This window comes from Ptychodera flava, chromosome 4 (genome assembly GCF_041260155.1).
Source record: "Ptychodera flava strain L36383 chromosome 4, AS_Pfla_20210202, whole genome shotgun sequence".
In the NCBI taxonomy this organism is placed as follows: domain Eukaryota; kingdom Metazoa; phylum Hemichordata; class Enteropneusta; family Ptychoderidae; genus Ptychodera; species Ptychodera flava.
The window spans coordinates 5975257-5993476 of record NC_091931.1 but is presented as its reverse complement, the minus strand read 5'-3'; the positions used below and the strand labels follow the sequence as shown (position 1 = coordinate 5993476).

Genomic DNA, 18220 nt, shown 5'->3' with positions numbered 1-18220 from the left:
AGCTTTGAAGATATAATGGTATGACACAGGAATCCCGGGACAAGTATTTTCTGATCCGACCAATTTAGCGGAGGATATCTCGGAATCCAATGAGACCATTTCACACACTAATTTCTATGTCAAATATAGAAAGTAACCGCACTGTTACGGTAAGAAGCTATGACAAGAGACTGTGTTTCATATTATTGTCATATATATTTAAAGTTCTTTCAAACTGTGGGATTCTGGGAAGGAATGAAGGCAAATGTCTCCATGTGGTAAGGCTTGTGATTCACACGATGATACAGTTCATTAGCAAGAGACCGAGAAAGAGGTCATTGAAAGGTTCTGTGGCTGATTTTGAGATACGATGACCAAATGACAGTCCTGTCGCTCAAATGATGAGCGATAGCATCCCTAACTTTGACTAGATAAAGCGATTTATTGGCCGAAGTATTATACAAGTTTTACAATTTTGGCTTTGATGTGACGGGTATAGGCAGACAGCAGGTACGATTATCCATTCCAGACACCTGGTGCCAAACTTTAGTAGTTAAAGATGGTCCCGCTAAATGTTGTAGATGTTAAATGCCTAACGGACCTCGTAATACGGTACTTTATCTGGAATGGAAATGATTATTGGATTAGCCTTGATGTCATCGACCTTGTAATTAGCATTAATTTTAGCTGAGACCGTAGGGTTATTAAAAATGCTGAATGAAATCGCGGCAGAATTTTTCAGACCTGTTTTGCCATACTCTAAGAAAACATCTGCAATCTGAACAGACGTCACATCTGTTTATAGTTGTACTCAGAAATGAAAAAGGTCAAGTCTGCATGATATTTCAAAATGAAACCACACCATCATTGTACTTCAGCTACATGAACATAATTGTACTGTCAAATGTGATGCCGACCTGAACTGTGAGTTCTGAGTTAAACCAGAAACACATGTGAATTTCGTTATGTTGTAGACTGAGTCCCCAAACTTACCATGAAGTCATGATCAATTTGGTAAAAAATTCTTGGTGAAATACCATGACATCTTCATTTGCTCCGCAGGCATTAAAATGAGTCCAAACCAGTGACAGATCAAACTTCAGCGTCCGAAAAGCGGTCACCCTCCGTCCTTCGGGGTTCGTATTCTCTAGTTCTCCGGCATAGTCTTTTCCTTTGGAGAGTATAACCAACACGATTGGAACTAATTTGGGATAATTGGATCTTCACATTTTTTCAAATTTCTCAAACCTGTTAGGTGCCCTATAACTGAATGTCGCAATATTACAAATTACTCATAAAAACAAGTGTGTAACGTAAAAAGAAAAGCAGGTGAACTTACATTTGCAGATTTAAAAGACATTTTGTCACCATCCAGTTATCCCAAATTAGTTCCAATCATGTTAACCATTTTTATTTGATTTGATTTGATTTTTCACTGAAAGGGAACTAGGAGAAATAATGACTGCGACTGAATGACGCATGTCTCTGTTATATTAAAAGTAATTTATTGATCACTAGAGAGTCTACGTCTTAACATAAGTCTAACCCCTCTCATGGATCGTTTTCAATTTTCAAATATAAATAAAACAAACACAAAAAATACACAAAAGAAATACAGGCAATAGAAATAAATAAAATCAAAGCATATTTTGTCGTCACTTCTTCCATTTTTTGTTTTAGCTTTTTGTTTTCACGGTCAAGTTGTTCTTGCATGTCACAGATAACGTCATCTTGGTAAAGCAGCATAGCCAGGAGTTCTTCCTTGCTTCTTTGATTCGGAACTTCCGTGACCTGTTCCTTGTTCTTTGCTTTCTCCATCTCCACGATTTCTTCGTGGACGCCTCTCTTCTCCTCGAGAGTAACCCTGTAAGACATGAAGAAGCATCCTTTATACCGTTAAGGTAACGTGTAGCTTGGAGCTATTCAGCAGAACATAACACGGTTCGAAATTGCGATTTCGGACACATTATAGGCCTATAGTCTGTGTTTAGCTGCATTGGAAGTGCTTTTAAATCACTCCGCAAGCAAGTTAGTTTTGCTACCTACCTATCGCTGGATGAAACTTTTTTCACCGGCGTTGGCAACAATTGTGTGAAAATCAGCCACACTGTGACGATCATGATCGGTTTCAGAATGAGAATGTTTTACGATAAACAAGCGAGTAAGCAGAGTGTACGCGTTGTACCACAAACTTTCTGCAACAGAGCAGACGAGAACAAACGTAATGGTGGTGACGTCATAATGAACATCACGTGATTAGGTACCGTGCTTCTGCCGCGGAATGAGTTTTTTTCCTGCCCCCTTTCTAACACTGCTGGCGCTGCACTCACGTGTAGCAGCCAGTCAGCCGTAGGTATTGGGCAGGGGACCAGCTACCGCTGAATAACGTCATCATATGTACCGCGGGGCAAACATTGCTGGACTCAAAGCCTCACTATGGTAACCCCCCGTAGGTCACTTTCGGGAAAAATCGCTAAGCATGCGCGTTCCCGTGTTCCCAGAAAGTGATAGTTTAGTTTTTCAAGTCAAGAAGAAGGCTATACATCAGAATCATGATTGAAATCCTTTATCACAAAGGCACGAGTCAAAAACAGTTCACGAAAGGACTGAAAAAGAGTGTGAAAGAAAAAGACAAAACAGTGAAATATCAGGGAAAGTGAAACTTAAAGGTAAAAGATATATCATTAACACTTCCTTACACTTCCTTACAGTCAAATCACACTAATTACTCTAGAGTTCACTATTATTTTCAGAGTTCAACATTTCGCCATCGTTCCATAAAGTGCTATACCAAACGTTGCAGGAAGCGCGCCCTGTACATTTATATTTTCACGACTGAATGTACCAAGTTGGAGGGGGTTAGGAATCGTTTCATCATGGCCAGAAACAAAAGAATTTAAGCCGCCTTCGTGTGAAAAATACTCCAGGAAGTAACGTGCTTCTCCGCATTTATTCTCTGAAGTCAGTACTCTATAGTGTGGATGCAAGTACATGTATTTTAATGTTTTTCATATTCTGTCTTATCATAGCTTTTACCAGCATTGTGAAAATTACAGCTTCCTATAGCATACACATGCTTTGGCTGGATTCCGAGTTTCAAACAAACGTTCGTACAGGTAAAGGATAAATATTATCATTAAAAATGGCCAAGCCTTTCCAGCTTTAGTTTTCTTGACTACACCTTTTTGTAGGCCCGTTTATCTGGTTTTTAATGGCCCCTGCATAATTAGATGGTAATATTCAAACGCAGGTTATTTTTACAACGGGAAAATAACTTGTGTGAAAATGCGAAGTTTTGCTTAATAGTGCGTACCGGTGTCAAATCGATGCTGAATTCAGTTAATATGGTTCGAATCTATTGACCAAAGGTAATTAATAAAAGGAGAAATTTCCCAGTAAATAAAGTAATTACATGCTGTGTACTCAGTGAAAAAAGGGGAACAGAAAGACAAATTCGAATCATGTTGAAATTGCAAGATAATAACTTTCCAAATTGACAAAACAGGGTCAGAGATACACTCTAGACAAGATAATTATAATATTTAGAGCAGCATGCAAAGTTGCATGAACCACTTTTTTATAATGGAATAAAAGCTCTTTCCAGTGATGTTTGGCAACAGGTGTATATTGTTATATACCGGTAGAAATACCCGGTACTCAGCTTGTCAACAATGACAGTGCGCGTCCTACACAGACATAATATAGCAGTGACAAACCAAATATTGGAATTTTCTCAATGCTGTAGGAAGTAGTCAAGAAACTATTACCAACTAATGTACCAGTAACCAAAAACCTGATAAAATGTAAAGTTACTGAGATATCAATATTTGTTTTAAATTGGAAATGTGGAGAGGAGTAATTACAATTCTATCATAGTAGGGGATTCATTTTTAGTAGTTTGTGGGTAGGGGTTTCTTTGTCGAAGTTCTTTGTACCCCCATAGGGATTTCAAACCGAGAGCGGGCATTTTGAAGTACCGTGGAACTTGTACCGTTTTGGCTGTATCATTTTAAATCTATCCAGAAATCAGTAGCACAGGTTTGTACTTATCACTAACTGACGTAAGCATCACGTCAACCAAAATCAGTTATGGACCGGAAACCACGACCGCGGGTGTTACTATGTTCTTGTACTGATCGAAAACAGAGCAAAGTGATTTAAATTGTGTAAGCGGTAATAACTTTTATGATTATAAGTCAAATGAAATATGCGACAAACAATGAAATTGATATCTGTATGAACTCGTAGACAATTTTTAAATCATATCAAATAGAGTTCAAATCAAACGGTAGTTGTAGCGTTTTCGATGGCAGGAAAAGTGTTTCTGCTGTGTGATCCTGGAGCGAATTAAATGAAATGTGTGCAATGTAAATTAACTTCTTATAAAACTTTCAAAAAGAAACCTTAAAGGTTGCTTTTTGAATGTACGTGCTCTGTATATAAAAGCGGCCAATTTCATACTTGCCACTGGACTAAGCTGAAAAATGCTAGAACGGTCCCTCTCAACGTTCATAGACAACGATCGTTTTCATTTTATTTGAGCATAGCTCAGTCAGAAGACATAAAATTCAACGGTATAAGAACTGTTTGTTGCTTTTGTGCTTCACTTTTAAAAGAATCGTCATTAAACGTGTGTGCCCGAGAGAAATCTTGTCATTGAAAATGCAACATGGCGATTCTCTTTTTGTGTTTTGTTAAATTTATGGTATGAGAGACTCACAACCTGATGTAGAAGAGCATTTGTTGTTGCCATTATTTTTCCATCTTTACGACAATCTGGATAAAAATCATCACAGAATGAATTGTAATATGTAGTCATTAAATACAGACAGCTAATGATTTAACGATAAGGCGAACGTTTAATATTCCACATCAAGTGTCATAATGCTAATATCAAGAATATGATATTGCTGACGTCACAAGGTAGAGGTTTTACACGCCTTTAAACTGAAATTTCTTACTTTTCTTCATAGCCTCCCCGAGAAGACATTAAAACCATTCTCTTTCCTGATAAAGAATTAACATAAGGGGTCATCATGCAAACAAATTGCGGTCATTCCCTATATATGTTAACTCTATGAAAAGAAGGAATCTCGGTTTTCAACATAACAAGACGTGAAAACGTCATCAGTTCCACAGGTTTTACAATGAATCCACTCTGAGCAGCAGATCAGAAAAGTATTGTAAAAAATTCAGAGTCCGAAAACTGTTTTCGAGGCGCGTTCTACCATTAACTGATGTGTTTAGTAGAAAACGGCCGCCTCTCCTTCCTTTCGAGGCTCATACGATTTGACTCTCTCCAGTTCTTTCGGAACGTATTCGTAAGAATGTTGTGTCTTCAATTCTTCCATTTCATCTTTCAGTTTCTTGTTTTTGTCACTTTCACGGTTGAGCTGTTCTTGCATGTCATCGATGACATCATCTTGGTCTAGCACCATAGCCGAGAGTTCTTGCTTACTCCTTCGAGTCAGTGCTTCGATGACCTCTTCTTTGCTCTTAGCTTTTTTCATTTCCACGAGTTCATCGTGCACGCTTCTCTTCTCTTCCAAAGTCACCCTGTAAACAAAACACCCATTGCAAGATTTATATATTGTGCATGTGCAATGAATATTATGCGTCACGTTAGTTCATGCTATGAAGCTAAACATCAGTAGGTTCGGAAAAAAAAAACGTTTTCAGACACGTTGTCGGTGTTTGATTGTAGTTGAAGCACATATCACTCTGCGGTATTTTTGCTACCTACCTGTCATTGGATGAAACTTTGTTCACCATCGAAGGCAACAAATGAGAGAAAAACAGCCAGACTGTAACGATCATGATGGATCTCAGAATGGATTTCCTTTTTTACGAGAAAAAACAGCGAATAAACAGAGCTTCTGCGTTGTACCGCTTACTTTGAAATAGAAAAGTAAGGTAACAAATTCGATCGTTCGTTTGTCAAAGCAGTGACGTCATAATGAGCATCACGTGATCAGGTTCCGCGCTTCTGGTTTGTTCAAGGTATATCGTTCATGTTTTTGATCACGTCGCATTCCAGTTAAACATCGCAAGAATCACCTGGGTTCCGGTATCTACGAGGAAATCTCAGGTGTGTTGCCGTTTCTTTGAACATAGTGATTTAGGAAATTAATCTAGCTCCGCAAAATCAAGAAAAAAAAATGTTATTTGAAATTTTCAAAGATCAATTTAATACATCATCGTCATTGAAATTATGGAAAAAGGCATAAGGAAAAAAGCAAGTATGGTGAAAAACATATTTAAGATTGGTCAGCTGAAGAAGTATTGAGGGGACAAACACCCGAGAGTTCACTTTTCTTTCCTTTTTACATATTTTTTATGAATGAAACTTTAATATTACAGAGTCACTCGCACCACAAGGCCGGGGGCAAGTTTTATTTGTTTCAACAACGTGAAATGCCATGTCTACATAACTAAAATGAGTGAAATAAAACGAAAATATACAAACAGGGATCGTATGAGAGTGAAGTAGGAAGGAGCAGTGTAATTGATAATTGTAGTGTCATGAGATGTGCCCCGGATGTGCCAGGAACTCATTCTTCTTGCTAAATTACAACAGGCACATTATTACTCGGAGGTTCACTTGCCGCCCATGGCGTTTTCAAAGAGCACACAAAATACAGCTGGCGCGTTTACGATTCATTGAAACAACTTGAAAGTGAAAATTCCACCTTTAGTGTTTCGAAATATACGTCTTCAACGAAATCAAGGCACTTCGTCATGTGACCCTCAGAAGGGGTTCGGACAATACGGACAATGCTATTTACTGGAGGAAATTATCAACTTTAATTGAAAGAGACATATCATTTGCTATCGTCTGAGTGATATGGTTTGATTGATAAAAAAGCCACATAAAGAAGTTTGGCATTTTGCCATGTTTTCAAATGAGGGTGTTAAACGAACACATGTCAAAACTAAAACAGAAGATATTCAAATTTACGACAAAAATCTTACTGGCAGGCATAACAGCTAACTCTCATTAGGGTCTATGCATATATGTGCATGGAAAGTGTGTTGTTTAACATACAGTGTTAGAAAATAGCCAATGATATACATGAGCATCTCTTCTCGGAGTCGTGGGCCCAGGGTACGAATTCTACACATTATTATGAGTATGCAGACTCACTACTGACTGTCGACAGTCCGTTGTGCCTTTTCTATTATTGATGTAGTCTCTCGCACATACCAGGGTGGGTAATGCCGCAAGCATAGTAAGAGCTGCTAGACACACACAACTTTGTGCTTACAACACCCGCGGCTCCCGCCTTCGTCGCTACGCTTGCGATTCCCGACCCGTAAGCTTATGTGCGAAAGACTACATCCATGGGACAGAACAGGTACAAAGGACTGCAACTGTCGACATGCAACATGTTGACAATATACTGCTTATTTTTCAACTATAGGGCCTACATCTATTTATTCTAACGGCTCCAGTGTAATTTATTGCAGAGTATTATCGTTTTTGTTTTTTTTTTTTATTGTTTTTTTTTTTTTTTTTGTGTGTGTAGCTATAGGGCACTCTAAATTCTGAACTTGTCCCTGAAATGTAGGTTGTAATGCGTAGCAGGATTTCAAACAGCAGCATCGGAACGGTTTTCCGCGTGTCCATACAGCTTTCTGTTCTTATCCAAGAGGAGAAAGTACGAACCAAATACTCTTGAATGTACATACATTTAACTTAAACGAAAGGAAATTTAATGTACGAGTCTGTCAGCTAAATATACGTAACTTTCAATGCATTATTACGGATATTGAAATAACATCTCATGTACATTTAATTTGATATTAGAAATACACTTGTTGTGAGTAGATATGGTAAGCCTGCCATTTGCTTTGAACAAGCCCATTAGGCAGCTATACCAGATTTTTTGCAGTACCTGTCCTGATCTGAAATGCACCTTACAGTTCGAACTGCAGAGAATGATCTCTACAATTTTCCGTTAAAAATAGGGGAAGAAAGTTTTACTTTTGCCCAAATTAAGCTCACTGTCGTCGAAACTCCACATTTTCTATGTAGAAAATGATCAAATCGAACAGCTGGCATAAAGTTGGCCATCAGCTTTTCCTTGGTCTATTTGAGTCGAAAAGGGGGTTAGGGAGCCGTCATTATTTACGGCCTGGGGGTCGGAGGAATTGCTTTCGAAACTCCAAAATTTCGAGTAACCCCCCTGCCAACCATGACGTGTTTGAGTAACCCCCCCCCCTCTGCTACAGAAAATTTGAGTGACCCCCTCCCCCCCAAAAAAAAAATTGGGAAAGTTAAATATCTATACAGTAAAATGGATTGCTGCTGCGACAGGCCCTGTACAGACCCTGATTAAACCCTGTGGTATAGGTCTTTGTCGGAAGGAGGTTCCAATTGCTGTGGCAGGGGCTGATGTACAGGTCTGTATCCAGTGCTCTGGTGACATGCAGTTATTCTGTAGGATTTTCTTTCAAGAGGGGGAAGATGTGGTGCGAAAGCACCACAAGAGACCGCATAAGCGGTCGCGGGGGTGGTCAGGAGGGGGATGTCCCCCCTCCTGCCATTGGAGCTTTTGAAAAATAGAGGTTAAAATGGTGTTATTTGGTGGCACTTGGGGAGTATTTTTTTCGTATAAAAAACTCAAAGGAAAATAAATCTGAGACAGTATTCCAAAACTTATATTTCAGTTCACTGATTTCAACTATATTTTTTGAAACCGAAAAAATAGCGACAGACATACATTTATTCACATTTATTATTATTTTCCTGCAATAAAAGATGGGTTTGTTGTCAAGGCATTCAACTGGTTTTAAACTTTATAGCATCAGAATAAGCTTGCTTTACACATTTTCCCCTATCGGCAACCTATACAATGTAGAATATAGAAAGCAGACGTTTCTCATTAATGATCAGGCAAGTATATCAATCTTTAAATGTACTCAGTACTAGCCTCTAACATAAGGCTTGCCACGTCGAATAGGGGCTGATCATTCTCGTCTGAAGATCACAATAACGTGAAACACATAGTGTAATGAGATTTTAGTTTCTACTTGAAACCACCTGATTATGATTTATATCTATATATATATCTATATCTATATATATATATATATATATATATATATATATATATATATATATATATATACATATATATATATTATATGTGTGTGTGTACAAAAATACCGGGTATGAATATACATATCTTTACTATTATTGTTGTATTAATTCGTAACTCCACTAAATGCTTCAATACATGTCAACAAAATTGAGTAGCCCCCCCCCTTTCTTGTTCTCCACTTTTGAGCAACCCCCCCCCCTGTAGCTTTCGATTTTTGAGTGACCCCCCCCCCCCTCAGATTCCTCCGACCCCCCAGGCCATAAATAATGACGGCTCCCTTAGGTATAGTGTGTATGACATTGCTTTAGCAGAGCCGCCCTGCCCCGGTTCCCTAGGATTGGCATGGAAAGTATTCAGTGAAAACCTCTCGTGGCGATGACGCAGGACTTCGCTGATCACTGCGTCTCACGTGACCAGATGAGCAGCACGCACGTGCACGGGACCAACCAAACGCAGGACGAGCTCGAGAAATCGATAAAACATCCGGGTACTCCGGAACGTCACCAAAAGGGCAGCAAAAGGGCTTTGACCTTTCACAAAGTGACCTCGCCCAAGTATTTACGCTGCTTTGCATATGATAGATAACAATAACCGTCAGTGCTAGGTACCGATCGATCAACTTGATCGTGACTCATTCCCTGTTTATAGTCCAGTACCCAGTAAAATTCAGTCAAACATTTCTGAATCAACATCACACTTTCACGTACGCCTGTAGCTCTGCATGGCAGGGCTATGTGTTCCGGGGAGGCAATAACGCCGGGACCACACAGCCCTGCCATGCTGAGCTAGTACGCCTGTCTCTCTCTGTACTCTCTCGATTACAACCTTGCCTGCGCAACACAGCACACAAATTTCATGTACTTCGGATGAAAACTGTATATGAAGTGAACAATGAAAGTTTGATTTATTCCATGAATTACAGGGAAAATATCTAAACAGGGTGGGCAAATTATCAACGGAATGGTTTAGAAGCACAATCACATAATTTCTCTTCATCTATGATTACAGTAAGTCATAATGTGTGAGGTTTTGCTCCAATCCAATGTAAAAGGACGGCACTAATAACTTGTCATAAAATATCTTGAACTCCGAAAGAATGATCATGCAAAGGAAATAAAAAAACACATTTGTTAGACTAGAATTCACTAGTGACTTGTTTAAGGCCATCCTTAATATCCAGGAAGTCGATTTCAAAACAGTTGCTCAACACATCTATCCAAAGACACTACACTGGATCAACACATCACATATCATAACACATAAGTGTATGTGAGCCTCTTATTAACCCTTTTCCTGCCAGACAGTAATAACTGTATTACTTCCCCATCAGCCAAGTCAGTAAAAAGCGGTATTGAGCCAAAACATGACGTATTTTCACCCGCTTGGCTTGGTATGTTATAGCATCTTTTGTCCAAAAAAAATCAAGTTTACAGTATTATGTTTTCAACAGCCTTCAAATGTACAGTATTATGTTAAAATAAATCATATGGAATACGTTGTGTTTCATTAATTTTAACCATCTTGACCTGGTGGTGAAATATGGACTTGGCAGGAAAAGGGTTAAATACATTTTGGCTCACTACTACAGTGGTTATATACATTCACTCTACTGGCATTATGCAGCCACTTAAATTCAAAACTGAACCAAAAAAAAATACAAACATAGTACCATACATATAGTGGTAAGGCCAGAAAGAATAAATTAATAATTGTTCCTCAGAATTGCTGATTGTTTTTGAAATTGCAGTAAATATATATTCTAATTGCAATTCTTTTAATTTTGTTTTACTTATAGGGCATTCCTGTTTTGCATATTTTACAGTATTTTATTTTCTTTGGAAGCATGTGGAAATGCTCAGAACTTTCTCTGTCAACAATGACTGTTTATGTTATGCCTTAGTTAATGTGAACGGTTTGTAAAATCTAGATTCCTAAGTCACCAAAGACAGTGTAACTTGTGGTGGATTTTGCTGGTTCCTCAAAAATATTAAAAAGACTTTGCTTGCCCAAAAAATCTGAGGAACAATAATATTTAATCGTCTGGCCTCGATACTATGTCTTTAATATGATGACGGTGGCATAATTGCTAATTTTTTCTTGATTTCTTCAATGTAAAGACCAACACTACATACATGCTCAATGGACAACTAAATTGAAATATTTACAACGAGCGACAATGAGAAACACTTGGCTTGTACTCAACAAGACATCGTTACTGTAGTTCTCATGCACATCTGGATCTACCAGTTAACAGTACAAGTATACCATTAAATTCTCTGATCTCTATTCATGCTTGACATCTCCTCACAAGGTTCGGCTACACTGTAAATACTTTCTTTGAAATGTTTTGTTTGAAAATGAACTTTTTATCATAATTAAATCATGAACTTTTTATCATAATTATTAAAGTGGCTATGCAACTCCTCATTTATGCAAAACGCTTTCACTTTGTCTAGTTGAAATAGGACCATACACTCCGAAAACAGATTATTCAACGCAAATATGTTTCATCTTCCACACCAAAACTGTAACTAGATAAACAATAAACAAGGAAAACTATTTAAAGGTTTGAAATGAGAAACGTACTCAAAAGTCACATACAAGTTGTGAATAACTTTTTGCATAAAAATCAGGCAGTCTTTTCCTGTATATGCTCATAAATATTAATGGTTGACTCTTTAAAGCTCATATATAAACAAAGAGGTATCTGCAGTGCCAAACATCATCACTCGCCAAGTTTTTCTGTTAAAATCTGTATTCTCTTTTCATAGTTTGATATGACTTTCTTCAGAGAGAGAACCTCCTTCTTTAAGCTTATAGCTTCAGATTTTAAAGCATCATTTTCCTTGGACAGAAATGATGCTTTGATGGCAATTTGATTTTCCTTGATGCGCCTTGCATCACGTGATCTCTTGGCGGCAACATTGTTCTTCTTACGACGCTCCCAGTATTTTTCATCCTTCCTGTCATCAGGTACATAAATTTTCTTAGCCTTTTTGATCATAGGCTGTGGTTTCAGATCTTCATCTGTGAAACTGTGTTGCCGTGGATTGAACTCCTCCTGGCCAGGTGCGGTTGCCAGGGCGATATCAGTCGGTGACAGGGCAAAGTCTACTTGTACAGTGACTGGGCTGCCTGGTTCTCTAACTGGGCTTGCTGACGGTACTGTTGGCAAGGTTTCTGAAATGAGATCAGAATGGGATGCTTTGGCATAAATTGTCAGAGAACAGAACAAGTTTTCATGTTCAAAACAAAGTGGTCTTGCTTATTTTATATCCAGAAAATTCATATCAGTATGAAAGAATATGGAATCTTCACAATTAAAATGTCACAAATAGATTAATTTGATTTTCATGACATAATTATTAATTGCAAACTCTGGTGGTAGTATTTGCTCTGAAATCTTAGTTATTTATTCAAAAGCCATCCTACATAAATACAATCCATCTTGAAATCATCACATCAAAATATTGTTAGTGTACAACCCAATACAAGCTTCAAAATGAAGCACAAACCTGTCTCTTGTGGTAAATCATCTGTGTCACTTTCTTGCATGTTATTACTAACATCCTCTGAAACTGGCAATACTGGAGGAACATCATTCTCTTCGGGCAAAGTCTTCTCCACTGGTACCGTACCCTCATCAGGAAGTAGAATTCCATTTTCCAGCAGGAAATCGTCCAGATCCATACTCTCCAGTTGAAAGTCACTTGCATCCAATTTCAGAGTCTTGTCCCATAGTGTTGGTCCAAGGAATGCAGCAGACATTTGAGCATCACTACTTATGTCCTCCAATTCTTTCTCCTTATCATTCATCTTGTCTGAAGAAAAACAAAAACATTTACTATAATTGCTGCTGCTAAACAACATAACAAGGTTTGAATACAACTGACATCTATTACAGATTACAACATTACTATAATACTCTCTTCTGTTGTGTCCTCTGAGTCTGTACAAACTGTTTACATTTCGCTAAATGACTGGCTGTTTTGCTAGTCATTTTGCCTTATACGGTAGCTGGCTGCAGACATATATTCTCTGTAAGGATTATCTTAAACGTTGGTCCAGTTGATATCCTGGTAGTTTCTCCTCCCTTAGAAAACATGTTACTGATGTATCGGGACTTGCGCTCACCAAACTATACTTGAACTTAACTCTTTATGCTTTCCTTACATAATATGTGTCTTTGTAATGACTATTCAATGGTTGGTCTTCATTCAGATTCTGACTAACCAGGAAGTTTGAATTGAATTGAACCATTCAATTGACTGGTTTGCATGCATGTATAGCATGCCTTCTGAACATGTGGCCCTGGTGACCAAAACTGGCCAAAAGGAGTTCCATCTACGCAAACAAAGTCTTGTGGAGAGACGGAAGTTCACGATATTACACATCACATGATTGTTTGAGGCGATGTGACTGCAGCGATTGCACCTATGTGTCCAGTGACAGCCAAGAACAACATCCCTACAGGACGCCAACCATGAGGATGCGGCTATGCCACATGGCATGATAAATGCAGTATCTCTGTTGACATGGTAACAGGAACCATGATGGTGGAAAAAGATTTTTTCCTCCAGGCTCTATGCTAGATCCACAGACGAGAAAAAAAATTGTCTGTGCTAGAACGTTGGTCTAGCTCATCAACAAAAGCCACTCATCTCGGGCCAGCCGTGTGCTGCAGGTGCTTGGCTAAAGGTAGCCCTGCTTACAAGTCTGTGTGTTCCCGGACGGTTATACGGCCTCCACCACATATTTGGTGGGAGGTCGTATAACGCCGGTAACACACAGCCCTGCCATGCAGAGCTATCATGAGCTCAGACAAATATCATAACTTGTGGCAGTTGTCTGTCTGACCATGGGTTTTACCATGGATGTAAAAATAGAGATGCAAGATCTCCTCTACACTACCATGGACGTACAAAAATAAATGTACATCCATGCATGGACATGACGGAGTAGGGTCTAGGAAGGGACTTCCATGGAAATGACTGTGAAGATGGCACGCACATAACTGAATGCAGTGCTGTAGCTGGAGGTTTTGCTTGGGTATGTGGGTCGGACGCAAAACCAGACCGACCCATGTACCCAGGCAAAACTCGAGTTACAACTTACACTACATGCTGTGTCACCTTCAGTACGTGCAAACATTGCAATGACCTTCAAACTGTAGCCATAACGTATACGCAGCAACTTCGGCGGTATACATTTGATAGTTTGGTTGGGTCCAATCGATGAATGTACGATCCGTTGCTCGTGAATGTTTTGTTTTGTTTACGAGCGTAATAAAGTGGTGGAAGAGTATGGAGACCAACGAAACTCAATCTGCAAGGGTGGGAACATACATGGGCCATAGATGATTCAGTACATGAACGTCTGAACTCTACTGCAAACTTACCGAAAAATGTTACTGGCGGCTGCAGAAGATCCGGATTCTCAAGCAAGGATTTCAAAGTGAAACCACTATAGTCTTTTGACGGTGACTCTGCCATTTTGCTGAACCTGTCCGCTCTCTTCACGCAAAAAAATCCGTTAAATTACGCCGAGAGCGAGCGGGACCTTGCGCTGTGTTGTTGTCTCGTTACGACTCTGTATACGAGCGTGTTTGTGGTTTACGCTCACGTTTGACCCCGCACTTGTAAATGTGACTTGCTTTCGTAAGAGCAGCTTATGAATATTTAAATTATAGGGCTAAATCACTTGATGGGGGGGGGGGGGGCTCGCCAGGTTGCTGAGGAGGTCAAGTTACTATACAAAGAGGACGATATTGTAAGTACGCAAACGATAACATGCAACGGCATTTTATGCCATCTAATTTCACTCCTCGGCACGACGAAGGGAGCAATTTCATAATGACATCCTGTGTCTCGGCAAGAGTATGGGCAAAAGAATGACATGGTGTGAGCGGCGGTCAAAATGGCCGTAAGTTTACGCAAAGGTCACATTCTTTAAGTACATTTTTTTGGTGGGGAGGGGGGACATTTTTTTGCCTGTAAAATAAAAAAAAAAGTTTCCCTATGGCTAATCTAAAAGCCTTAATGCTATTTTACATTAGCTAGCCATTTAATTATGAAAAATAAATGGTGTTTCTTGGTTTGAATGTGATTTTGGGGAGAATATTGTTCGCTGGCAATTCGAGTCTTTCAATCAAACCTTCCTCAGATTGACCCCTGACTACTCTTAAATATTAAACCTCAATATCATAATTGGAGTAGCGCTGGTAAAATGCCGGAAAGTCATAACTTGATGTAAGCTATATATACGACTCCTTTTGCCATCGTATTCTCGAGAGATATCGTCACATTTTTATTGATTTTTTTTGTAAAATTGTAATGGTATGTTGTAGTATTGACTCGATAATGATATCAATTACAATGTGCAGACAAATACGAGCGTGAACTTCTCTGTGTGTGTGTTTTTTTTTTAAACGTATTTATGCAACTGATATCGAAAAAAAGATGTGCTTCACCAAGAACGTTTGATCGACAACGAAATATTCAATGGTGAAAGAAAGAGAACTTGTTGAAGTAATCAAGGCTTTTATTTAATTCATTTGAAGATTCAAAGTTTGAACCTCTTGAACAGTGGCCTGTAAACAATTACGACATTATTAACCGTTTGAACGTGTCCAGGTTTGAAGTAAAGATTTCTGATACGACCAGAAAATCGTTATTTTTCCATTGGTTTTTAAATGATCACGAAGTTACGCCTAAAACTGATCCATAATATTCATATCAACTCTCGTCATAATACTACTTTGTCAATCTTTTCAATCAATCAGGTGTCATCAGGTCGACACGGTGATTTGGCCTTACAACTAACACGGTGATTTTAGAGGATGGTGTGTGAGGTGAAAGGCGGCTTCAATTGCATCCCGTGGGTAATTAAAAAGGAATTTGTCAATCTGACGTTCGACACGTTACCAGACACCCTCGACACTTGCACACCTATAAATACCCAATAGCGATGATCGCGGATTACGTCATTTTTTCTTTTATAAATAAATATTTTGTCTGCATTTTCCGCTTAAACGACGAAAATAAAACCTGCTAGTGTTTAAAGTCAGACGCTTAATCTTCCCCGATGTTTTATCAACCGAGGCATTCCCCGCCCTCTACCTGAGCTTATTTTCCTGTACCCATCACCGCCAGAATATTCTCACCGCCCACTGTAAAAACCGAAATTTATTGACTTTTTCTCCCCACCCGCTATTTTTTATATTGCCCGCCTGCCGAAAATCTGCGCACGAACACCTTTTTGCTCTAACAACTTTGTTGGCTGTACCTTCATCTTCCACTCTCCACATCATGCTAGAATGTAACATATTCTGTATGGCAAAATATTCTGCGTATGTGTAAAGACCATAATGATTGTTATTGATGACAAATGAAATCTAGTCCGGACTTGAATTCAATTTTAAACAATAGCAATGCTGACTATACACATATGACTGTCACGGTGTTGATAAGTTAAAAACTGGACTTTTAATCACGCTTCATGGAGTAGAACAAGTATGTAGATATATAAAACTACCAACAAATTAACCTGAGATACAGCTATAAGTTGACAACCAAACACATATTTCGTATCAATCAGAGTTTCATTTCGATTCCCAAATACTTTCAAACTATGCCGCCAAACATACCCTTGATGTTTTCAAAACCTCCCGTCAATTCATCAATTCTCCCGCCCCAAGTGGTGTTTGTTGATGTAGCCTTAGTGCAAGATACAAGGGACATGAATATTCCACATTGATAAGAATCATTAGCACATAATTTACACACTGAAACAATGCTCATTGATGCAATCGCATAAATGAATACGTATCCCAGTGGCATCTTGTACTAAAGAGCAAATCAATGCATGGATGTCAAAAAGAGATGTACATTGTTCAAAATTAACGAATAAAAATCGGCATTCTGTTCTATGAACCTCCTCTTTTTATAGTCCTTTTACACAACAGCATACATCTCAGACAATGGAGCACACATGGAGGTCCCTCCATGATTGGAGGGACCGAGATATATTGCATGTATTGTATAGACTGAGGAGCTGCATGGCTCCTATCGAATGCTTCGAGTTGGCGAACAAGGTGTAAATTTCAACCAGTGGTGGCGCTATACTAAGAGAAAGACAATTGAAATTATTATCTTTGTATAAAAAGATATGAAACTAATTTTATTTTAATCTTATGAGTCTGTAAACTTAAACTTTTCAAAAATTAGTATACACAGTTACTAGAAATGTATTGTACTGATAAAAACACATGACAGACTGAAAACAAATATAGTTCAGAAGACACTTCTTAGAAAGTGCCCTCAGACTTGCGTGTTAGGGACTATTCCTTTTTGGGTATACAAAATGAGATGTCACGCCCCTACCTCTATTATAAGAGAATGATGTCCCTTTGACAGGGAAAACAACAATGACACGGTATCAAGTTAAAAAAATCATGTACAACCTAATAAACGATAATAATGTTCCGGTTTATTTATGTTTTGAAGTACATTAAATGTATACGTAGATACCACATTCTAAAGAGGCTGAAAACTTCGCAGAAAGTAAATATAATTTAAAGTCCTGTGCAGAAAAGAGCCAAGTATTTCCTCTTGGGCGCACTTCGTTGTGGTAGAACGCGCCTCGGGGGCAGATATTCAGACTCTCAAACTTTTCATTCTTTTCTGATATACCACTTGTGGGAGTTCATTTTAAAGTTTTTGGTGGAAGAAAACTTTCCATCGGCTTAGTTTTTCTAAATTCGATTTTTTTTTGTTCTCCATAGAGTTTACACAGGGATATGGCGGCCATTTTGAATTTTAAATATAGGTAAAATCATGGGTTTACATTTGTTTCTCTAGCACCAAAATTTGCACGGTGACCCCAAATGTTTATTCTTTATTTTGAAAAAGAATGGTTGAAAAATTCCTTAAGAAAAGTTTGAGCAAAAGCTTAAGTCTTTCACTTTCGAACGTATTGTGTAAGACATTAAAACTTGTAGTGATAAACACGCACTCATTTGTGTAGCTTGTAACGTGCAGACAACAACAACATAATCTGAACGTCGGAACGTAGCATTAACCCTACACTAAACTACCCAGTCCACCTGCCAGACCTACGCTTGTGAACGGTCCCTACTT

General features: G+C 38.6%; 1 protein-coding gene and 1 long non-coding RNA gene across 2 annotated transcripts; both read right to left on the bottom strand.

Moving 5' to 3' along the window:
- Positions 1-1467: 1467 nt before the first annotated feature.
- LOC139130400 (uncharacterized) lies at positions 1468-2167 on the bottom strand. The gene is made up of 2 exons (XR_011551841.1): positions 2026-2167; positions 1468-1843 (listed from the first exon to the last, which is right to left on the bottom strand). It is a non-coding gene; the product is annotated as an uncharacterized lncRNA (long non-coding RNA).
- Positions 2168-9963: 7796 nt separating this feature from the next.
- LOC139130774 (thyrotroph embryonic factor-like) lies at positions 9964-14759 on the bottom strand. The gene is made up of 4 exons (XM_070696569.1): positions 14482-14759; positions 12599-12904; positions 10652-12263; positions 9964-10370 (listed from the first exon to the last, which is right to left on the bottom strand). Exons 1-3 carry the CDS (start codon positions 14573-14575, stop codon positions 11809-11811), a joined length of 855 nt encoding a protein of 284 aa, XP_070552670.1. The 5' UTR covers positions 14576-14759; the 3' UTR covers positions 9964-10370; positions 10652-11808.
- Between the last annotated feature and the right edge of the window lie 3461 nt (positions 14760-18220).